Genomic DNA, 25,348 nt, shown 5'->3' on the forward strand with positions numbered 1-25,348 from the left:
TTCATGTTACGAAAAAACTATATAATCGCTCTTAATACGCTGCGCTTTGAAGCTCTTAGAAAGCTTTATAAAGGCCAATGTATGTTGGCGAGCCTATGGTGCGATATATTTTACTGCTCATCAAATATGTTCGCGTGTGTGATTATCAAGTTGCTGTCACGAAGAACATCCTTATTCAAAAAGCCCCCATATACCATATCCAATAATCCTATATGTACATATAAAGATCCCACATAAGAGACCTGCACGCTTCCATATATTATATAGGAGATGTGCCATGGGAACATACGGGGTTTTATGAGATCCCTGTGTGTTCATATATTGCATATTAGGCCCATGTTATCTTTTTCAATGGAGTGTTCTAAATGATATATTGAACAGACTGTTTTTCTCTAGACCGTTTTATCGGCGAGGAGGAACGTAGCCTCGAAGCAGCGTGCCCCGCCACTCTTCTCCTTGGATTAGTATGTGCGGATCGCTGTTTCTCCTAGCGCCCGCCTGGAAGTGTAGCCTGGAAGTGTCACTGCGAATTAGTGCGGTTATAACGTGTTCCGTCTGGGATTGCTGCCATGTCAAACGACTCAAGGTCAACCTGCTACCACTAAGCTGTATTTCGCTGCGAACATACCTTTCGGAAGCGAAATTGAAGTGCATCTTCAGAAGCGTCGATTCCGTGCCCTCCACCGCTGCGTTTGCAGGCAAGCATCGGATTTAGGTTGTCGGCATAAAGAAAGGACTTGAGGCCATCAGCTTCGTCGCGTGTTTTTTTTTTTTTCAGAAAATGTGTCTTTCAGTGAGCGCACGGCTACCAACTCTGCACCCATGATCAGACTGGGATATGAACGAAAGGTGCGTATTTCGAATCGGTCAACTACTGCGAATGGAGGAAGTCAACTATTTCTTCATGCAGGAACATTAAAGTTAGTCTGTTGAATTTTGTTCAAATATCCTGCTTGGCAGCCAATATTCTGGGGGAAGTTGATCGGGGATGATATATAAGAGCAGCACGTGTCGATAACGAAAATGAAGGTGTGTTTTTTTCGATCTTTAACCAGACCCATGATTAGCGTGTGCCGGCCGCCCCTAGTTCACATGGGCACACCCGTGCTTCCCGATTTCACGGGCAAGCTGTCTGGCCGACACGGCGCCTCGCGCGTAGTATTACTTCAGAAAAAAATGGTGTTGCAGAGTGTAGTTGTTCATTTCTCAGTTTTCTCAAGTCGGCGAGATGACCTTTCGCAGGCACCACTCGATACCCTAGAGTGCGCGTAATAATTCAACGCGTCGCGTACGTTTGGTTGATCCTGGCATATTCGCGGTTACTTTCATCAGGCCGTTTCATCCATGCTCGGATGGTCGGACCATGGTCGGACAATCTTAAATTTCTTTATTTTGTAAAGCATGACGCCCGGGAACCAGGTAAAGAAAGCTTTGCCAATTATACCACGAGCATTTTTAGGAGTATGAAAGCAGCAAAACGTTTTTCCTCGGAGCTTCACCAGTTACTCGGATGTACACTGGTGTGGCACACCGCATGTGACATGCAGACACCTCTGATTGTTTGCATTTGAGTGATACCGTCACAGAGTTCAAGGGTAGACATACATTAATAGCACGTTCCACGGATATTACGCATCGAAAATGTTCAGACTTGACTCGCTTCCTATTTCTATCGCGGGCAGAGCTGTGGCAGTGCCTCTAGGCCTAATGTCATTCGATATTGCAGCTGTATCGAAGCTGAAAGCTTAGTAATGACGCGCTAAGAAGTTTCCCAACAGCAAAAACTTGTTGAGACCGTCCAGAATAACGCAAAAACTTGCCACTCGTCGTAAGAGCAGGTTCGGCGCGCACCCTCCAGTGCGATCCTACATATCAGCATGGCGCTGGACCATAGACGGCACTGTGATCGCAAAATGGCACCGCCCTCAATAAAACGGTCTATATGTAATCACCATATGTTTGCACCGGATAATTGGGTATGCGACAAATCTTTTTGTTGGAATAGAAAGGCTCTTTTCACGAAATCAAGACATATATGTAGCAGAGCAAGAAGAAAGTGTCGAAATTGTAAAATTATTGATTCACAGCCTAATTTCACTTACACATGCGAAATAAGTGACCACAAATAAGAATTCGTGCAAGTCAAGCACGGCTCATCGGCCGGTTCAAGCTCCAGACGCTACGCCATGTATTCCTCCAACCAACCAAACAGCCGAAGGACAACCCCATTCGAACCTTTTAAGCAGATGAGACGGGTTGGTCATCGACGGCGCCCTATTTTACGACGCAGCCTCACCCTCGGCAACAAACCGATACCATACTGAAGCGCATAAGGTCGTCAGGCGACGTTTTGCGCAATCAGCTTGGTGGCAGGAAGTCTGCTCCTCCCACTATCATGACACAGAAACAGCCGCGTCGTTATGAAAACCCACCTTTGCGGAACGTCAAGATTGAACGACGCCTCAACGCCAAGGCATGATGGAACGCTGAACCACCAGCCACGCCCGGTTCTCGAAGTTGTTTATTGTCGAGTCACGCCTGCTACGTCCTCCCATGTCAATAGTTTGGGCCTGCCTGGTTCGCTAGACGTGCCCAGCAATAACTTTGTGCACCATATGAAGCACCACTGTTAACGCTACAAGCGTGCGTCCAATTGATTTTACCCGCGTTGTCTGCTACACCTGGTTTGTTGCCGCGTATTTCGTCGCTGTCCTTCTGAGGACGCACGCTGATATATTGTATTGAAACCAACAAAAGTGAGTTTTGTAGAATCTGCCATAAAATAAGAGTCGACAGATGCTCATCACGTAAGAAATACCGAGTGTTAAAGTAAGTAAATCGGACAAAGTCACTGTAAATTAAGTCTCAAAGAGTCTATGAGTATTTTACAGAGAACCCCTGACGTGCCCAACGGTCCTTTTGTCGGCTGTCTGCATGCAGGAGCTTTTAGAGCTTGCTTTCACTCACGGTGCGTGCGCGCGTGGACACGAAGTTTCACATGTTTAGCGTTCAGAGGAACAGCGTTAAATTCGTACTTATGCAAATAAAAGAAAAGAATTGTGCCATTAGTTTTCGCGATCAACCAGTCTACTAGAGGGCTTTTAGAATAACTGTACTTAGGCGTGTGCGCAGTGTGTAGAGTGTGCTTCACTATTAAAAGATACACATGAGTGCATAGCTCGCGGGATTTTTTTTTTCCATCTGACAGGTGTGGAAATTCCGGGCGTTGCTTCAGCCGACTTGTGGACGGTGGCGCAGGCATCTTTTACGCCCCTAAGCAACGCGTTGAGAGGGCCTCAGCCAGCACTCGCAATTGCCTCGCGCGTTGGCATGTTTAACAATAGACCGTACCGTGCATTGACCCTGCTGTAAACTGATAACGTCGCTAGTTTTCGCCCACCAATTGACTTAACCCTAAGAAATCAATCGCACGAATATTGCATATTTGTTCCGATCGGGTCCCACGTAAAGATGCACCCGTATTTGTGCGCTGTCTCCATGTTTCCTCACGCAGCCTGAACCGCAGCGATTGCGCGAGGGATATTTAGTTTTATTCATTGATTTCATGAGTGTTGTATATGTACCATCAAAATTGCTTTATAATATACTTTTTTTTTAGAAGAACATAAATTTTTTGTCGTTAATGTCTAGCCTAACTTTAGGTGGATGACATGCAAGAGTTGGCAGACACAAGAATTTAGTTACTGTCAAGCCTACGAGACGCTGTGTACAGAATATCTAAAGTGTTGAATTTTCAAGTGTGTGGGAAAAGGCTGCTAAAAGCTATAGAGAGCGACGTTGGTGCGGAAGCTGAGGAGAACGAAGGGTGCAGTGAAATGCCTTGGGAAAGAAAGAGCTCGGAACTAAAAAGAAGAGAAGCAGCAACTCAAGGAAAGAAATGGAGAAGGGTCGCGAGGTGAGAGAAAGAGAGAGCGAGTGTCTACAGAAGAGCGCCGTGTGCGGGCATATGGAGACAGAGAATGAGAGAGTAATTGGGCCTTGGCACTTACAATTGCACTCACTCTGCCAGCGCTTGAGGCCCCCGATATCATCAGGTATTAAAGGGTCCTTACTGCTGCTGCGGGAACTCCAGCCCGTCCAGTTTCCGAGGCGGGAGAAGGCGCGAATCATCATCGGGCTGGACGGAGCGCTCTTGTTGCGCGGGCTCTCGTGGATGTCCGGCACCTGCGGCGGCCAAGTAACGCGCGTCGCTGTGACGCCGTCGGGGAGCGTCGCCCGTCCTTGGGACACTGTACACGTGACCGAACGTCGAGGCGTGCGGAGCTGACTCGGTTCGGTGCATCATTAGACGGAAGGAAATCTAGCAGTATATACAGTACGGGGACGCATCAGAAGACGACAGGGATGCTGGAATTATCGAGTGAACGAAAACATTTTCCTGTCCATGTAGACAACAAATTCGTGCAGAGAAAAGGTAGAGGCACACTTCGTGAGTGGTATCGTGTGTGGAGAGGTTACATGCCATGGTATCTCCCTTTTCTTTTTCGAACTGGCGGTTTGCATGCGCATGTACGTGCGTGTGTATGCGTGTCTGGGCATACTCAAACGGTGGGAGGCCTTATTGACTGTTCCATATTTATTCGGTAGTCTCGTACTTTTCTTGCAATCTTTGGCATGCCGCGTCAATAGGCGGACACAATGCAGACTGAGGTTAACGCATGCAAGATGCATTGTCCGTACGAAAGGAAGTTCATCCTGTCAATGTAAGGAAGATTCCACAGAGAAAGTCTTTTTAGGTTCCTTGGCTTTGTTCTCACGATTGCGACAACTGTGCGGAGTGTTTGTTCAGGTTGAAAGATGGGGAAACGTGCCTTCTGAGGAAGGGAGAGTGCGAATGGTTTTGACTCACCTGAAGATAGTTGCTCGACTTTGGGCCAGATGGACTGACCACCTTGGAAGGGGTGTCAGCCGTTCCGGTCACGCCAAGGCCAAAGCCCGTACTGAATCCGTACAGCATCTCCAGAAACACGCTGGAAAAATTATGGGCCGCGTTGTACAGCCACGCACCCATTCGAGCAAAATGAAAGAGAACTAGATTGCTTTCGAGAGGCCGGAGGGGCTAAACACACATGCCCAGCAAAAGTGTTCAATGAGGCTAAAAGACCAATCAATAAATCAATCAATCAATCACAATGGAATCAGCGTAGCAAGAAAACTTAGAGCGCAGGAAAGACACTGGACGAAGAACAGGAACACACCCCACACGTGCTCACTCACAACTGATCTTTACTAAGTGCGTATGGGAAACACCTACATATCAAAGATGGATGTATCGCTCATGTCCAAACGACGGAAAGCAAACATACATCCAAGGCACTCGTTCAACATCGATTACTTAAATCGAATTCCCTCTCACGCAGTGATAACGAAGGTTGGCTTGCGCACAGTGCGGGGTTCTTAATAACATGATAGGCTTCCCAGATTTATAGTGCGTTGGGGTGACGGAACAAATGAGCGTGTTTTCTAAGAGGGGTTTGCGATGGCATGATCGGCAGTGTGTTGTCGAACGCGCGCGGTGTGTGTTCCTGATCTTTGCCCGGTGTGTTTCTTGCACTCTAAGTTTTATAATAAAGATATATACGGTTTCGTCAGTGCATTGTGGTTCATGACACGTCGGCAATGCAATGAGCATCTGTGACGAATAACGCTTTCGCTCATTGCGAAAATCTCTAATCTCCTGGCGTTGCAGCGCAAGTGGATTGCAAGTTGTACATTAGACATAGCTTACCGACTGCGGACTCCCAAGATGGCTCTGACGGCGTACACCTTCGTCTTGTCTTTACCTGCGAGGCATTGCGTGACGAGACTTCAATTAGCATTGGACAATTTGACGGCTTTCGTGGACTAACATAATGGGCAAGAACTAAAAAAAAAGAACTGGCAAAATATTTTTTGAGCGGTTGCTCTTGCAGGACGAGTTGAGAACACGAAAAATTTTATTTTATCGTCATCAATTACGCGATTTGTTTCGCATGTGTCACGCCGCCGTATCAGAAAAGGGCGAAATGTCCGCGCAGGATGTTTCGCGACTCTTTTCCTCTCTCCGATTCGCGCGGTAAAAGAATATTGCGGTGACAGAGATTTGAGCTTTGGAAGCTTAACTGGTATGCTTCACGAAAACGCCTATGTTTGGCGGTTACGTAAGATTTCGATCCCTTAATTGTTCCGCGAAATCAGGATGAGGTGACGGGACTTCTACAGCGGTTCTGCTACAGTTTGTTGGCACCGCCTCATGCAGCATGCAGATAAATGTATAGCTTTTGCTGGGGGAGCAGTTGGAGAGGTTAAAAGCTGTGAAAGTGCGATTTATGCACACTTGCAAAAGCGTGATATTGTCACAAAGTATTCTCGTTTTGTAGAGGTAATGACAGCGTGCAGAATGCTATATTACCCCAGTATCATGTCACCCTACCTCGCGTGAACAGCTGCTGAAATGAAATAACTTGATTTAGCTTTGGGAGTAATGGAAATTGATCCTGAAATGCATATAGAGAAACAATGGTCTGAGCAAGTGTATTCAGAATGCGATGGTTTGGTCGATCGAAGTTTGCCAGCTTCCGCTGGCCCTGTGCCTGATCACTTTTGTAGATGGCGTCGCACTTTTTTTTCCAGAGCTGTCTCAAAAACCAGCACACATTCTATAAAGGTTCCCCGAAGGCCAGGCGATAAACAGTATTCTAGCAGCCATCGTCATGTTACTCGGCCGTCTTTTATACATGGCACGCTCCGGCGCGTCTGTCTCATGCCTCGTGCTGCGAGCTGCGAGATTAGAAGAAAAAGGGAAGAAAAATAAAAAAGAGAGCTTCTTCTGCTCTTGCTATCGGTTAGGACGGTTTACAGGTCTTTCGCTTGCCGACTCGCTCATTGTTGTAGTGAACATAACCACGGTCCCTATGACTTGGCGACCCGAACGTGATTGTACAGCGAGCACGACATCATGGACGAGGTCACGAATGAAGCGCCGACGACCAGCGCCGAGGACCTCACCACGGTGCGGATTCACCTACCGTCCTTTTGGCCACAAAATCCTGCAGCCTTGTTTACTCAGGAAGATGCCGTCTTCGACCTTCGGCGCATTAACTCGCAGTGCGCGAGGTACCTCCACGCTGTCTCGGCACTTCCTGTAGAGGTGCTCGAGGAGTTCCAAGACGTTGTGGACGCGCCCCACGACACCGCCCACTATGATCACTCCAAAACGATGCTGCTGCAATGCAAGTCCGTGACTGGGCGCAGGGGCTTCCAGCAGTTTCTCAATGAAGAGGTGCTCGACGACGTGTCGACTGTCGGCCCTTCTGTTTCATATGCGGCGGCTCCTCAGTGACTGTAGGCTGGACGCAAACAGCCCTCTGCTGCATGAACTGTTCCTTCAGTGCTTGCCGCAGAATCTCGTGGTCGCCTTGGCTGCCCCTTCAGAAGACACATACCTCAACAATGTTGCAGAGCTGGCCGACCGCGTCGCTGGTTATTCAGCAAAAGGTACTGTAGCAACAACAACCGTTCCACTGTCGCATCTCGAAGATCGGCAGTCTCGCCTTGAGCAAATGATAGGCGAACTTGCTGAGATCATTACTGCACTACGATCATCGCTCCACCGTCATCGGTGCGACCGGGATTGCTGTTCCAGATTCCCTTCTCGGTCCAGCTCCCTCTCTGGCCTTCATCTCGGCGCATATTGCTCGTAACTTGAAAGAGTCTGAAGACAAGCTCATCGGTATGCTTCCATGGTATAAAAAGAGCGCTAAAACCATGGACAGAAGGAAGAACACAGGACAGCGCTCGTCCTGTGTACGCCTTTCTGTCCGTGTTTTGAGCGCTGTTTTTCTACCATGGATACTGTTGGTATCACAAAAAATTTGGTGCCAGCGCATGTCAGCGCCGTTCCCCTTGCAGCTGGCAGGGAAACATACCACAGAGCCACTGAGTGCGGCCGGTGACTCTTTCCACACGACAACGCGCCTGTTCTACGTCACTGACAGGATTGCCGGATTTCTCGAGGACACAGGGGCAGAGGTGAGCGTCATTCTTGCCGCGCGACTAGATCTGCAGCGAGACAAAAACCGCACCCCTTCAAGCACCCAACAATTATCCACTCATATGACCAGCGCTCTCTTACCATCGACTTGGGTCTCAAACGCACTTTCCGATGGGTGTTCATAGTTGCAGACGTACGCATGACCATATTGGGTGCGTATTTTTTGACTAACTTCGCCCTTAGGATTGACCTCTGCGCTCTTCGCGTCGTGGGCATGACGACTAGTATGTCTATACAAGGCGTCCTCGCACCTATGACTTCAAGCACTAGAAACGTACCACAGATATCATCTGTGTTCGCCTTAACTCTGTCAGACTTCCCAGCCATCACGAAACCTTCCAATCTTGAGCTGCCAGTACATGCAACGTCGCGCACCATGTTGTCCCCACACGCCCCCAAGTGTTCTGCCAATCCAGATGCCTCGCTGGTGACCGCCTTGCCATCGCAAGGAGAGAGTTCGACCACGTGCTGCAACTGGGAATCATCCGTCCTTCGTCGTGCACTTAGTCTCGAGCTCAATCCACGTGGTACCAGAGCGTGACTCACGGGATCGGCGCCCATGCGGAGACTACCATGGGCTCAACTCGCTCACATTTATGACTTAGCAGCCAACCTAGCTGGAAAGCTAATATTCAGAAAGATTTATTTAGTGAAGACAAACTACCAATCCTTGTCGAGCCAGCGGACATCCCAAAGACTGCAGTTGCGATACGATTCGGGCCTTTAACGCGAGCGCGTTAAGGGCCCTGTGTCGAAGAAAAATGCAGTGTTGGCGTACCAAGTCGACCGTCTTTTTCAGTAAAAAATTATTCTGGGCCATATCCTGAACCACGCATACCCAACCACTCTTCTATCACCAAAGTTGCTCGTACCTTGTCCTTCATTCTTTAAAAAGTTATTCCTCGGAATTTCGAGAAGGGCAGCCCACAAACAAATGCAATAAAGAAACAGACACTGACAGCTCGTATCTTTTATGTTGGATCTCAGACTGATATATTAAAAACGCGGAACAATAACAGGAGATCGACCCCGGTAAGAGGACGCGTTCCTACCAGAAAGCCTGCCTTTATGCCTAGCGTTCGCCGCCAGCGTCTCCCGGTAACCTAAGCTGCAGCTGCAGGAAAGCATGAAAAGCAGACAGGGGCCTTTGAATGCTATCACGTTCCACTCTTGAATGTGAAACTTAAGCGTCCTGCAATTTTTTTTTAGTACGTCGGCATGCCGTTCGAGTTGAGAGACGCTACTCAGACGTTCCACAGGTTTATCAGTGAGGTCACCCGGGGGCTCTCCTTCATGTTTGCATACCTGGATGACCTCCTGGTGGCCAGTATTTCGCCCGAACAGCATAGCAACCAATTGCGCCTGCTATTTTCTCGGCTTCAGGAACGCGGCCTTCTGATCAACCTCGCAACGTGTGTCTTTGGTGTCCACGACATTGAATTCCTCAGACACAGCGTGACTCCCAAAGGAATCAGGCCGTTGGAAAAAAAGTTCGGCCTTGCGTGAGTTCCTTCGCCCAACGTCACTGCGAAAGCTCCGTGAGTTCTTGGCCTGCTTAGCTCCCACCGCGGTTTTCTTTCCAACATTGCCCGGATTATTATACCACTGACCGAGCTCCTCAAGACCACCAAAGCTCCGTCCATGCACTGCAGTGTCCTGGACGTCCGACACCGAAGAGTTTTTTCCCAGCTGTCAAATACGCATTGGCAGATGCCACCCTGCTGGAGCATCTTCTACGTGTTGAGCCAATGCGTCTTATCACCAATGCATCTAGTGCGCCTGTCGGCGCCGTTTTAAAACCATTCCAGCGCAACTCTGGTGCCCACTCGGATTTTTTCTCCTAGGAGCTGAATTCTGCAGAAATGCGCTACAGCACGTTAGATCACGAGCTACTTGCGGTATATTTGGGCGTTCGGCATTGCCAACATCTGCTGGAAGCACCTAAATGCCGGATCTCTCGACCCACCAACTCGCCAGTTCACTACTTTCGTCCACCCGACGCACGGTTCGACCGCATTCACAACGACATCGTTTTCCCGCTACCACCATCCCGACGTGCTCGCTACATACTCGCTTGTGGAGACCGTTACACCCGCTGACCTGAAGCATTTCCTCTCACTGACATAACGGCACTTACAGTGACTTCCGTGTTTGTCATCGGCTGGATCTCGCGCTTCGGATACCCCAGCGTTGTTACGACCGATCGCGACCGACAGCTCGAATGCGATGTCTTCCGCGAACTCACGTGCCTGCTTGGCGTCCGCCATATCCCTACCACCGTGTATCACCCATCGGCAAATGGAATGGTTGAACGCCTTCACTGTCAACTTAAAGCTGCCTTGATGGCCCACCATGCTCGCTCTTCTTGGGCTGAAGACCTTCCTCTCGTCTTACTTGGCGTGCGCACCTCTTTCAAGGAAGACCTCGGCTGCACATCTGCGAAGCTGGTCTATGGCAGAACGTTGCGGTTGCCCGGTAAATTTTTGCACCAGCTAGTGTTGCCACGTCCTATCCAAACAGTTCAGTTCAGCAGCTCCGCTTCCTGTTCGCACACTTGCGTCCTTGCCCTAGTAGAGTTGCAGCCTCTATTTAAAATTTTTTTTTCAGAAATGACATACCTACAGCGAGTCACATTTTTGTACTGTGCAAAGGCATCCGACTATCTCCCTATGACGGCCTTTTCAAGGTACTCAAGCGGACGGAAAAAACTGTTATGATCGACCTCAACAGACGTGAAGGAGTCGGGGTGATAGAAATGGTCAAACCAGCCTACTAGCGACCTCGCCATCATTACCCACTTTCAACGACATTAAAACCGCTGAAACGACATAAAAGGCTGTCTCTTGGGCAGCACCGCTGCTCTTCTCCTAAAGGTGAGGTGGGGGAGACCTCTATTGCAGCCATCATCATCTTCATCGGCCGTCTTTTATGCATGACGCGCTCCGGGGCGTGTATTTCGTGCTGCGAGCAGCGACATTAGAAGAAAAATAAAGCAGGCACAAAAAGAGAGCTTCTTACGCTCCTGCTAATCGGTTCGAACGGTTCTCAGGTCTTTCACTCGCCCACTCACTCACTGTTGTAATGAACTTAACATTAGTCATTACTAACCATTACAAACTTGAGCGGAGAATTTACCCGCCACCGGACAAGGAACAAGGACAAGGACCCGCCACCGGTGAAAGCGCAGGAATGCATCTGGATAAGATTGCAGACGAGATCTTTCTATAACCCCTACGTGTTAAACAAAATCTACCCGGACGTTCAGCGGAATGCAAATGGTGCCAGGAACTGGCCACCTATGACCACATATTATGGAGTTGTAGCATAGCGCCGCCACCGGCGGATATTATGCGCGATCCTTCTCTCGAGCAGTGGGAGGCCGTGTTGGCCAGCTTTGACCCGGTCGTCCAGACAAGGGCCGTGGAGTGGGCCACTCAGGTCGCTGTCAGCCATGAGCTGATGGCCATCTAGCACGGAATCGTCCGCACATGCGATCTGACGAAAATACAGTTTTTCCATCCATCCATAACCTCGGTCCCTATAGGTAGTTTTCATGTGACGTCATGGACGCAGCTCTCACTGCGATATTACCCAAATATGGCGGCCACGATAACGTCAGTGCATTGTATTATCACGCGCACATTGTTTTGATTATTGACGGTGTCTGTTTTGCACCGGTTTATCACTGTTATCGCTTTGTCGTTCCACCCAAGATGGGCCCATCGTGCTGTCATGCTGTAGCATTTCTTGATTAGACTCGTTCTCGACGTGCTTGTACCTAAAGATGGCGGCCGCGATGACGTCTGTGCAAACTATTTATAGTATAATGACCACAGATACGCGACCTGACTGGTGGTAGAAAGATAATGTCAATTTCCGAAACTGTCCGTCGCGGGAACTCACGCTACAGACGCAAACAAGAATTGGGCGCTTCATACAGGAAAAAAAGATAAGCAAACGGAGTTCGAGAAAGATGATGGACAGCGCTGCAAATACGAGTTGTATATATAGAGTGGCTGGCAATGCTGGAAGCGGGCGTTCGGAATAACGGAGCGATCCCGCTGGCAAATGAATATAAAAATGCGTAATTGAGTAGAAAGGTTTAGACAAGCAAACAACAAGCTCGCCTACTTCAACGTGTCCTGGAGCGCTTCCATAGACAATTGCGTGGCCAACTCCGGTTTAGACCACGCGAAGCCCTGGGACCCAAGTGTTTTGTCGCCTTGAAGGTAGAGTCGACAAGTTTTAAATGAAGTGAACGTGCCATTTTTAAATGCGGCTACTGACTATTCGGAAAAGAATACGCTTTCGGAGATTGCTGTGGCAAAAAACGGGAAGCGGCTGTGAACCCACAAGAATTGTCAACTGAGCATCTTTCTAGGCTCCCGAGCAAAGCACGGAGAGGGTAATTGGAGCAGTGCGAGCATCTTTGTCGGTGGCCTATTATTATCTCTGCGAGCGTTAAGCGCAGCCGATATTCTTTACGTCTATATCTGATAAGTTTTATTAGCAGATACGTGTTCTATAACATCTCGCAGGCGCTATGTCGAGATTAAGTGTTATGGCGAAGAGAAAACGTCGGTGTCTGACATGAAAACATAAGTCTTTTATCTATCCTTTGTTTAAAACATTTGCGCTGTTAGGTGCACATGTGCTAATTAAGCGGAGCAGACGGTACTTTCTACGGGCATGTACATATCTTTGAACACACAATCATTTTAATGAAAAGCATGCGGAATGATGTAAAACATGGTGGACGGCGGAATTTCGGTGCATTTGCGGCCATCGGTAAGGTTTTCAGGAATGCAAGCACATAAGTGACCGAGGAGGTTGTTCATAATGTGTGAACGTGTGAACAAACACCTTCCTATAAGAAAAAAAAAAGAGAAAAAAGATAACGAAAAATATTCATTGATCACGAGGACGCGCGTGTTTTACAGGTGCTACGATATCCAAAATTGCTCGACTCGAAATAAACTGCGGTGAAGTCGTTCCATGGTGGGTGTTTCTTCCGCCTTCACTCCTCTTCCGGCATCGTTGAATATGGCTCGTCCGGAAAGGAGCGTCACGTGATACTCTCCGGCCAATTTCCCTACGAAGTTGTAACACGCGGTGCTCCATCCCGAATCGAACGGAAGGCTTGCTGAGGCGGCAAGTCGGCGTTCGCTACAGGCGTATTAGGCACACTTGAGCAGAGCCTGGCCCCAATTTTACCTAATGGGCTTGGTCTCCTTGCCTCATGGGAGGCCTTCATCCCAAGGCAGCGTGCAGACGCTTGCAACAAACGATACAACAATGGGAAGAAGACTGCAATATATATATATATATATATATATATATATATATATATATATATATATATACGCGCACACACATGCAGCCCGCGTCAATCAATACCGATAACGCATGCATGTATGCACGAATGCACGCACAGTGCTTTCCCTTTAGGCGATTAATAAAAACGAAGCGCACGCATGGCATGAACAAAAGGAGCCAACCAGTGTCTCAGCGCACTCTCATTCTGGGAGCATAAAATCAGTGTTTCTTTTTTGTCTTTTTCGCCGAGCCTAGCCCACCTCGCTCTGCGCCTCGCGTTTCTGTCGTCTTCCTTCCCTCTCTTGTCCTGCGGCCATCGTTAGGGAATGAATAATGAGTGATTAATTAAGGGTAGTCTCCCTTTCTTCCCGACTTGCCGCCCGTTTTATACGCGCGTGGGCGGTACACATCCGCTGCTGCCTGCGGCGCGTAAGCTTTGCCCCAGCCTGCACGGGCTTGTGTACGGGAGAGCGTCGATCGAAGAGAGGCCCGTGTAAGCGCGTTGTGCTGCTGCTGCCTCGATAAACTAACGAAAGTAGCTTAACGTCTTGCTGTTATCAAGATCGGTTAATGGAAAATTTATGTGGGCACCGCTCGCCGGTTTTGTTTTATCCTCTTGCGACGCTGCTCATTTATTGCGTTAAAACGCCCACGTGCATGCAGCCAAAATCTGCTTGAAAGGTGGCCTCGTAGAAGGATGAAGGATTAGCACGCATACGTATCCGCCCAATTTAGAACAACTGAAGAAAAGAAAGGCACAGCCGCGAAAAGTCACATGCTCGTGACTTTCGCTAAAGTGGGACATAGTCTACCACCATATCTCGTATGGGTTTTTTTCGCGATGATTGAAGAAATAATGCTGAATATAGAGTAGTTGTCCAGTCTACGTTCTACACTGAAGGAAGTGAGTTCTCAATTGTAATAAAATCGATGTAACAGCTACAGTTCCTCTTCGATTGGGGAAAAGTGTGTCATATGACGCATCAGGCGGATACTTACGCATGCAAATGGAGTTTGCTATCGAATGCATTTAGGATAGAACGGCATTACTTTGAAAGTACCGACTTGGTGTGCCGTTGAAGAACGGGCCGTACTGTGGATTGGAAGTTGAGAATGTGCTATATATGTAGCGCGAGCATAAGCACTAGTCCTATTTATTTTTGAGGTGTCGAAAATTGAAGAAATGGATTAAAGCGTCTCGAACGGGCCACGCAATAAATAAAAGTCTCTAAATGCACAGTAAAACACGCTATAATCAAGGAATACCCTTCTTGTCGTACTAAGAACCAGATTCATAGAAGATAGAAAGCAAAGAAAGAAGAAAGGGACGTTAATTATACTCGGGCCTGATTTGCTTCCCTGCGCTGAGTAAATCAGATAAGTGAAAGAAGAAGAGAATGAGTTTCGCGGAAGCCCCGAAGCGCACAGAAGGTATGATCGTGTTCTTTCCTATATTAATTAATTTTTTTCTGATCATAACACTACTCAGTTTTTGGTCCACAGTGAATGTTTGCCACTTTTGAAAAACTAATAATTATCATCATCGTCATCCATGAATTCTCTCTACGGTCACAAACACCTGTCGTGTAAAAAAAAAAAAAAGGAAGTTCAGCAATGCTCGTATATTGCACAATCTTGCCGCTGACAGGAAGGCATGGCATAGAAGACCATGGTGGACAAGCTGTGCATAATGATAGTGTACTCAACATGACGTGAAAATTACATATACATTTTACTTTACCGGGTGAGTGCTTTAATGGCTGCTGCGTCCCTTCATGAAGAAGTTTCCACTTTCTCTTCCTTCCGTAACGCTATGTTGGTAGGCGGCATATTCACGTCCGAAAGGAGTACTTTGCTTGGGAAATTTTTAGTTTTGACAGGTTGTGCACAACTGTTTTGCCATAAGCTTATTATGAAAACGTGGCTTTTGAGCTCTGCAGGGAAGGAAGTGGCTATGCGTCCCTCACTGCACTATCTAGTTAGCAGTTACGCAGAGAAAAAAAAAAATGAACGCAAACTGCAATTAACTAAGGACAAAGTATGCGTCATTGTCTGAACTCCAGTTTCCCGGCTTGCAGAAAGTTTTTGTATTCGCTAAGGCTAAGCAGGAATATTAATGCGGGATTAGCAAAATACCGTACTTTTCGAAAAACAAAACACAAAGATAAGAGGGAAGACACAGGCAAAAGAGAGCAAAGTAAATAGAACGAACGAAAAGAAAGAAGGAAACGAAGAAAAACCAAAGAGGTAAAGTAAAAGTAAAATAAAGGACGCAGTTTCGCCCAAAAGGCGATGTAATGATAGCGATCGCGAAGTTATTAGACAACTACGCGAAGTTCGTAGTTTTATCGGCCGTATAAATTAAAATAAACATTCACTTACTAATTTTACTAATTAAATTAACTAGCCTGACAACAGGTGCGGAAAGGCAAGCACGAACAGATCTCACTCCATGTGCCGCGAACACTCGCTGTCACGAACAACGCTGGCGTGAAGAAGATCGCCTGCGGCGGGGAGTGAACGCTTCGTGCTACCTCTTGCTTCACTGGGTTTCGGAAACTATAGATAACGCGACGTCCAGCAGTAGGTGCGCGAGAAGACAGCGCGTGTGAAGCTTTGCAGCCGCCGCAGATAACCTCGTAGATACGGCTTGTGGGCCACGTTTGCACTCACCCGCGCGTACAGCCATGCGCAGTCACGGCCGAGGCAGAAGAGGACACGCGCGCTCTTCTCCCTTAGAGCGCGCTTGGTCACGTGACCTCCAACACTGGGCACGCATCGAGCCGCCATCCTTCACGGCTCACCGTGGCTCGCTTTCCCTCTCACCCACAGTGCACGGGGCGCGGTAGGATGTTACCGCGCTTGGACTTTGTGCGGAACATCATCCACGGCGACGGCTAAGGCGACGGCGAAAATTTGCTCACCGTGTCCATGCAATTGCTATCTCAATAAAACAAGAACAACAAACGAGTGAACGAAAACGCACGTGAGCCGAGGAAGGAGCGGAGTGAAATTTTCAATGCCGGAGCGGCGTTTTGCGCATATGGCGGGAAAATACAAATAAAATAGAAAGCTCTCTAATGTAGCCTCCTCCCTTTACACCTGCGCGCAGACGCAGATCCACAAACACACCGCAACAAATAAAGGGAGAGAAGCACCCTTGAAACATCATTCAGTGCCGTTGCCGCTGTACTAAACTACGTCGCCATGCATGCGCAGGTAAGAGGTTTGCGCACCCTGTCCTACGTTGAAGACGACGTCGCATAGCTGGCGCGTTCCCTGAAACATCTTAGCGAAGTCCCTAGCGAGCTGGTCGTATCCTTCGAACGGGTCGCGCACACTGTCCAGCAGCGGAGACGAGGGTCGCATGTGGCCGATGGGGCGCCACGATCCGCGCCGGTAAGGCTTCGGGATCTGGCCCGTTTCGGCGTGGTTCTGTAGGTTGGTCACCATGTCCTCCAACATCTGGCTGCGTGTCCGGTCCTGCGACGACAGCAGAAGGCGAGAAATATGTTTCTTCATTTATGTATAGTGCACCCTAGCGCCTATCTACGTCGAGGTATTACTTGGGCTTCTCTCGCACATCGTAGCTTCTAGAATGTAAGCGTATCTCCATATTCAGGCAACGTCTCCCCTGTTCAGCATGAATGAACCAAGGCAAATTACATTAAGGCAGGAGTAATGTAAGGGTTCTATTCCCATTCTATTCAATTGCGAGTTCTCGTCTGTGGTCCGAGTGGCGCTTTTCCTACGTTATCCCGCATCCATAAATTGTGAGCGATGGATGACAATAGAGGAAGGAAATCGCGTGAAAATAATTGTTATGTCGTGCCACTTCGATGCAAAACCGCGCAAATGTATCTTACCAATTTTACTGACTCGTAGCTAATTTTTCGTCGCTGCTGACGCTAATTTGTCGTATGCCCCTATGACTGTTAAAATGCAGATCTCTTCGCTACGCGTGGACAGGGTGCGTAGTTCAGGATGCGTAGTCTACAAAGCTTTAATTGAACAGTCATAAATTCTGTCAGAAAGGACTTGTCAGCTTCTCACTTGTTTTTCCTCTTTGACTTTGTTGCGCGTAGTTGACCTAAAACTAATATTTCATGGTCCTCAAAGCCTCTCTAACAAAGAAAGTAAATCAACAAAGGGGCGTATACACATTTCATATACCACTCGACTTACGCTGGCGTTTTACATGACCATCGTATGAAGCTGTTCGGATACCACCCCAGAAAGGCCATAGAGAATGATTCTCAATTACTAAACAGCATTTCATAAGCACATATACAGATAGAAAGAGTATCCCTTTCAGCATCGTACAGCATTATTCCAGCAAAAAAAAAAAAAAAAAAGAGGGCAGCTTCTCATTAACAGGCGGAATTCTAGTGCGGAGCAGCGCTTTTTTAAAAAATTCTATATATTTTTGTGTCACCTTTATACGGAGGATTAAAAAGAAGAATCCGAAGAGGAAGTGGAAGAACAACTGCTCGCTCCACAATTCCAATTACCGTTTGTCGAGGCACATGCGATTGAACCGAGAGGTTACGCCATGGTAAACAGGGCGAAAACACACAAACCGAAAGGAAAGCAATTACAGTGTGGAGCCAGCCGCACTGCTTTTTGGCCAGGACAGCCCTTCCCCCTCCCCTCCCCTCTTCCATTCTCCGCGCCCATGACAACGTGCACCGTTCTTGCATCTTTAGCAACATTTTAACTTTCTATAACGCATTCCATCCGTTGCTCCTGGGTGCGTTGCACTATCCGCGCAACACACCGACACACGACAGGGTGACAACAGCAACTGACGGCCAGATTCCTTTTGACTCACTTCACATTCGGTGTGAATGCGCACGGGACGAAAGGACTTGCTGCATGCTGTACACAGTTGAGCGATGTAGTAATCAAAACGCCGTACCTGTAAAGAGCGCGAGGGATGCCGGGGTGTTACTCACCTGCATTCTTGCAAACTTGGGCGCCGAGTAGCTTGTACGTTCCCCGTTAACGATCTTTGTGAGCAGCCACTCTCGAAACTGTACTCCCTGCGAGTGAGACGGATAAGAAGAGAGCGGGACGGGACAGAAAGGGTTGTAAGCAAGAACTGCCACACACTAGGGAAGCGCAGGGCATTTCTTTCATTAAGCCCACAATTCGAGTAGCAGTCCACTACTGCTGAACTTTAACTTGTAAGCTCAAGAGAAAGTACAAAGAAAAATAACTGGTCGCTGCTGATAATAAGGAATTCGCGAAGGCAAGGACAGAAGAGTGAACCAAACGTTTCGCATAGTTTCTCATCAGAGGTTGCCGGGTGCTTACGACAGAAGGTTCAGTGGATTCCGACGACAGAAGGTATTTCTGCAACTGCAATGAGTGCGGACCTTGAAAGTAAATTAAACTATCGGCTCAGTATCGGACGTATTTAATAGAAAGCTGAACTTCGGCCTAGTCGCCGCAGCTCACGGCATACATTGTTGACGTCAGGATCAAGAGCGAAATAAGCGTGCATGTATGGTTGGAGTAGTCGGAAATTGCAGCTTTGATGTTTTTGTAGCAGTGAGCTTGGAGAAAATGAGAGAGATGTTGTCTCTAATGAAAGATAGAGATGTTTGACTACCTGACGGTATCAAATGATTTCATTTACTTTTAGCGAATAGGTAAGATGAAGAGAAACCTGTAAGTACAGCCTCCGTCATACTAAACTGCAACACGCCTAGAGCGCATTTCTTCTGCTGCGAAATCAGCTGGTTATTTATGGTTTGGATGACTTGAATGCGCTGGTTTAACGCGTATTCCTTCCCAAACATTCTGTATGCTCCTTACAGCATTAGGTTATTAAATATAAGCCGCTAGGTATGTCTTCACTATTCAGGTTTAGTCTGTCGGCGACTCTGTATCATAGTGGGTTTTAGATTAGGAGGACGCAAGCGTTGGGGTCTCCTAACGCTTAGGGCCAGTGTACTGCGCATGCGCAGACGGTCTGCGCATGCGCAGTACCGTGACCCCAAGCACTAGAGGGTCCCAACTTTTGCGTCGCCCTAATTTAAAGCTCTGTAATAACAACCCATCACTGGGTGGCTACCATGGTTGTCGTGGAGTCGGCCGGCCAGCTCCGGGTGGTACATATATGACGGCTTCGTAACAGGAAAGTTGAAACATCATTGTTTTTCTCAGTTTCCAACCTAAGATGTCTGGAAAACGACAGAAGCCACGACATGCCTTCTTCGTGCTCCGGATATCGTGTTTTGAGCATTAAATATCTGTGCAGCTGCTCTTAGCCGCATCACAGTCGCCATTGTGTTTTTTAAAGGAGTTGCCATGGGTGCTTTGCTGAAGCCTAGCGACTTATTTTACGTTTGTAGCTGTAGCTTTCACGCTTTGCAGCTTATATTCTTTGAGCATTACTACTCGGGACAGGGACGCTACGTGACGGACCCAATAATTTGGCTGATAAAAAAAGAAAAGAATGTTCAGCCTGTAGCAGCTTGAGTTAATACTACACCGAAAAATGGGACAGGACATTTATGGACACAACGAAGTTGGAGGTGAAGCGTCGCATTATTCATCGAGCCCTTTCATTCTCCTGTCACTAACCATTCATGGAGTGCCTCGTTACAGCGACTCGTGTTTGTTGACGCTACCATATTTCTGCTGTCCATGAAACTAAATGATTCGACATCAGCGTGACGTGAAGACAACGCCAACCTAATGTGCTCAGTTTTGTCACGTGAGTTTCCGAATCTCTAGCGCACGGGTGTCCACCTCAAATGACTTGCCTAAATGTGGTCTGGCAACAACATGATCCTGACAGAGAAATCAGGTGTTTAACAATATCAGCGAGACTCACGAAACGTTTTCTGTCCCCGAATCTGGGGCTCTTATTAAGGGAAGGTTGACGGTCTGCTTGTTGCCATGCTAATTGTATAAGGAGAAAAAGAGAGAAAAGAGGCAAAAAAGAAAAACGGCCGAACCCTCTTCTCACAATGACTGTCGTAATGATTCGGTTAGCATTCAAACAATGTCGCGACACAGCGTACTCGTGAAGTCACCATTTATTTAAAATCTGTAGTGGTCATTCAGATACTTTCGTTGCTTCGGCTATGTGCGACAAACATTCGTCTCCGGAATCAGGCCGCTTTGCTATGGCACTCACTTGCTAAGATCGCTCACGAGCATGGCGGCATGACGAGGACGCAGTAACAACGATGGAATGACAGAAAAGGAATGACATTGATGCAACGACAGCATGACATGGATGAGATGTATAGATGACGTTTCTGAAATCATGACGATGGCAAGGCAACAGTGTGACGATGGCGTTATCACGGCCATGGTATAACGATGGCATGGCAGGAGTCGGATGACGAAGTTATAATGACGACGACGGAAGGGCCACGATGACATGGCGATGAGCGTATGGCAACGAATGCATGACGACAACTGTATGATGATGACGTAATGACTACGATGACATGGTAACGGTATGGGGCAGGGGGATGACGATGAGGGAGTGACGACTACGCTGTGACGACTGTATCACGAAGTTTGTATGACGGTGATGATGTAACGACGACGGTATGACGAGAGTCGGGTGGTGTAGTTGAAGTGACGAAATGGAGTGACCATGACGGCATCCCGACGACAATAAGGCAACCAATGACTGACGACTGCATGATGACGATGGAACGGCCACGACGGCATCGCGACCACGAGCTCATACTTAGCGGCTCAAGCTGTTAGATAACTTGGGCGACTGCTTTGCCGTAAGAAGCTAGCTAGCTAGAGAGAGAGAGAGAGGATAGATAGATACATAGATAGATAGACAGACAGACAGATAGATAGATAGATAGATAGATAGATAGATAGATAGATAGATAGATAGATAGATAGATAGATAGATAGATAGATAGATAGAGAGAGAGAGAGAGAGAGAGAGAGAGAGAGATAGACAGATAGACAGATAGACAGATAGATAGAGAGAGAGATAGACAGATAGAAAGATAGATAGATAGATAGGCAGGCAGGCAGGCAGGCAGGCAGACAGGCAGGCTCAAATCGCCTAAAATAGGCAAAGAATGCTAATCGTATTAATATAAAATTTGGTGCCAGGTAGAACTGTGGAGAAATTCTACACTTTCATAAAAGTATGTATATAGAAGTTGGAGCAAAGAACAACAACAGCGAAGAAAAGCGCTCTCTCATAATTCTTTTTCGTTTTATAGCTCTGTTCAATTTAAACTTAACTTTTCGAAAAGACAAGCGCGCAGTCAAAGAAGCAGAGCTTAATTTTTGAAGGTGCTCCTGAAGGTGCTTGCATTATTTAATTTGAAAATTCTTCTATGTACGAAGACAATTTAAGAAAACAGAGCTTCTCAAACATCATGATTTTAGAACTATAGTATAAAAGCATAGAACAACTCACTTTGGGAAAGACTGATCGATGCCACAGGTACGGCTTGAAGGCGCCCACCTCATCTCTGGATACCACGGACACCTGAAGCACAGGGGAAAAACACAATTTTGTAACATTTCAACAAAGATTGCATGAGCGTGCAGTAATCCGCATTTACCATATCAATATAAACTACATGCTGCTTTCTCGACAGTGTATGAAATGTCCGAACTGCAACACGTGCGTAGACTCCGCTGCAACACTCACCTAATATATCCCGTGCAACTTGTCTCAGAGCTTAAAAAAATTCGTAGAGCTTAAAAAGAACAGCGGGGACCTCCACTTGTATTTAGCCGACTTGTAGTTTTGAAGCGGTCAGCGTTTTCCTAAAGATTAGCTCATTACTCACTTATTACTACTTGGTCATCTCGTTAATTTTTAACCTGATGGATACGATGTCATTTCTGAAGACCTGCCATTCAGCAATCGAATGATGCACGAGACCATGGTTCCAAGATCTTCTTCAGTGATAAAGGCTTCCAGTCTGTCTAGTTTAGAGTCGCGCGGAGGGCAAGTATCGTATCTTCAAGGACGCGCAGTAAGATAGGCGTTTTACCCGCCGTGGTTGCTTAGTGGCTATGGTGTAGGGCTGCTAAGCATGAGGTTGCGGGATCGAATCCTGGTCATGGCGGCCGCATTTCCATGGGGGCGAAATGCGAAAATACCCATGTACTTAGATTTAGGTGCACGTTAAAGAACCTCAGGTGCTAGAAATTTCCGGAGTCCCCCACTACGGCGTGCCTCATAATCAGAAAGTGTTTTTGGCACATAAAACCCCATAATACCATATTAAGATAGGTGTCTTATAGTTTCTTCACAACCACAGGCATTGAAACCTGCTCCATCAGTCATTCCTATCAAGCATGAGTATGCATTGGTGAACGCAGCGCCCAAGTGCCTCTGTAAAGTTTTTAAGCTACTAATCACGTGGTCGAATCTGTCGTATCAGAGCCGCGTATCAGGCTCACTTGGATATGTTCGTTGCTTCAACGATCTGCTGCTCGTTCTGAAAACGTCAGGCTTGCGCGAGCGCCCTTGACTGCGGGGTGTTGTCCACGCGCGGGCACGCATTCATCGCCTTGCTCTTCATCTTTTATTCCCCTTTTCTCTTTCCCAAGCGTAGGGTAGCCAGCCGGACGCCTCTCTCGTTAACATCTCTACCTTATCTTTCTTTTTTCTCTCCGCTCTGCTGAGATTTGGAGAGCCAGACACGTTACTCGGAGCCATGCCGCATTGCCTGGCCACAAATCCTTTCCTTGACTGGCTTCGAAACTTTGGACAAAGACTGCAGATCTTCGAACGTGCAGCCGGCGCTCGCCTTTGGGCATCGCCACGACGCGGTTCGTTAACTGGGCCGCGTCTCATCTCGACTCTTCGACGAGGGGCGATCGACGTGAGCAGCTGTGTGCCGCACCGGCTTCGCGTAGTCCCACTGGGCCCCGTGTCCCACTTTCGGGTCGAGGCAGCCTCGAGTTCTCACTGCATTGCCAAAAGCTTGGTGTCCGCGTCCGTTCAATACAGGACGTACACGGGCAGCGTGCGGACGAATGCAGTGTCAACAAACGCTGAGGGCTATACTTAGTCACGGCGGCCTTGTTTTGACGTCCCTGAGGGAGCGAGTCCCTTCTTCGTCTCACGTATTCCGCCTGCACGTGGGCATGCCCCCTCAAGTCATGAGCCAATATGCAGAAAAATATACAACTCATTGTGTAAGGCCACGAAATAAAAATTCGATTGCTCGGTGGGCCGCGTTTCCTGCGTTGGCAGCCATGGGCCGTAGCAGATAACAGAAAGGTGATCACGAGCTAACGGTTAGTACTGAACACGTTGGGGAGAGGGCTAGTAAGCTTGGTGATTACTACGTTTTTCCACGTATGTATCTGCTTGCAGTACTATTCATATTTATTGAGTGTTTGCGCAATAAAGCTTTAGTTGCGAGTCGGCGCTTCTTTTCTGTCACTATGTTGCCCGGGTACCTTTATCGCTGTCCCTTTTGCCACGAACACGTACCAACTCGCCAAATTATCCGTCTATATGGTCCAGTAAGCAAGGACCTTGTTCTTAGTATCATTCTTGCTTCGATATAAATTGCAAAATAAACACGAGCATGAAGCAGTCAAGCCATGAATGATGGTGCTGAGTGTAGGCGACTCCAGTTTCAGTTTTAGTGTGGCATTAGTCTGCTTACGGGACTGGACTTTGTGTTTTCATGATTTCGAGTTGTATTTCAGTTATAGTGTGACATTAGTGTACTTGTGTTGCCGGAATTTGTGTTATGATTTCCCTATTTTTGTTATGGTTTATTATTTATTTTTTAAATTCCTATGTGGAAAGGAGTAGCCGGCGCCACTTAAAGGCGACAACATCTCCTAAATACCATACAATAAAAGAAAAATGCGGACACTGGATCAAAATCTTCATCTTATATAATATTCTCTAGTTCAGCCAGTTACACGAAGTATGGAGAAAGAGAGAGCAGCTGGGCGTCGCTTCGAGGATGATTGCACAATTCTTATTTGAGTGCAATGATCCTTCGTAAGTGAAAAAGATAGTATTACATTAATTTACAGAGCACCTGACTAACAAAATCAACGGGTTTGTAATCGGTTTTGTTTAACACGCCCAACGTAGCGAGTCCACAAGTGTGATGTGCAGCTATATACAAGGGTTGTTCAATAGAGACTGAGACCAATGTTCTGAAACCTTGATTTCCGAAAATTATTAATCCGCACTTTTATTCCTTCTTACGGTTCGCAGTAAGTGAAACGCACGCGTCGCATTGCTTCGGGCAAGCCTAAATAACATGAGTGAAGCCACCTTTTGCCACGTTCTTGAAAATCGCCTCCAGTTTATTAACTACGCTTGGTTCCACGTCTTGTTGAATATCAATGCAAACGCCTCCCCTTCTTTTTTTTTTTTACCGTTCTCGGAAGCATTGCAACGATACTCTTATTAATCTTCCAGTCCAGATACTGCATTCTCCGGCCTCTTTAAGTACCTCACGGTAAAAAAGAAGGCGTTGGTTTGACGCCAAACATGACGCAATTGAGACATTGGAGGCAATACTTAAGAAGGTGGCAAAAAAGAAAGGCTTCGCTTATGCTATCTAGGCCTGTTAGAAATGGTGACGCGCGTGAATTTCACTTACTGGGGAGAAAGGAATAAAAGTGTCGAACATTAATTTCCAGAAACAAAGATTTTAGAGCATCAGTATTTGTTAAACAGCCTCCGTATATTCTTCGCAGCACGCTTCATGCATGCTAAAGGGACGAGCAGCACCTATGCACATTCAAGATGATAGTTTCATGGGGTGTTCGTAGTCTCCGCTTTAATTATGGGATTCTGGTTGCGGAAAGCACGATCTGATTATGAGGCACGGCGTAGTGGGAAAGTTCCGGAATAATGTGGACCACCTAAGCTTAAATCTAAGTAGACGGGTGTTTTCGGTCTCTGCTTTATGAAGCTGTCCATTAGATTAGTTCCTCAGGGTAGTGGTTAGGTGCAAAGATGCTAACTAGTTTGAAGCCATC

The 25,348-nt window shown here is 47.3% G+C and overlaps 1 protein-coding gene across 2 annotated transcripts in view; it reads right to left on the reverse strand.

Annotated features, from left to right (window-relative positions):
• Positions 1–25,348, reverse strand: part of rsh (Rap GTPase activating protein radish) — a 224,214-nt gene that overhangs the window by 15,194 nt on the left and 183,672 nt on the right. For both annotated transcript variants that reach the window (XM_075692977.1, XM_075692976.1), the window contains exons 9-14: positions 21,789–21,860; positions 18,325–18,411; positions 16,606–16,852; positions 5,750–5,804; positions 4,871–4,991; positions 4,011–4,185 (exon numbers count right to left, since the gene is read on the reverse strand). In XM_075692977.1, coding sequence (XP_075549092.1) covers positions 4,011–4,185; positions 4,871–4,991; positions 5,750–5,804; positions 16,606–16,852; positions 18,325–18,411; positions 21,789–21,860 — 757 coding nt within the window. The remainder of the gene's footprint in view (positions 1–4,010; positions 4,186–4,870; positions 4,992–5,749; positions 5,805–16,605; positions 16,853–18,324; positions 18,412–21,788; positions 21,861–25,348) is intronic.

The sequence above is a fragment of the Dermacentor variabilis genome, chromosome 5 (genome assembly GCF_050947875.1).
Source record: "Dermacentor variabilis isolate Ectoservices chromosome 5, ASM5094787v1, whole genome shotgun sequence".
Classification (NCBI taxonomy): Eukaryota; Metazoa; Arthropoda; class Arachnida; order Ixodida; family Ixodidae; genus Dermacentor; species Dermacentor variabilis.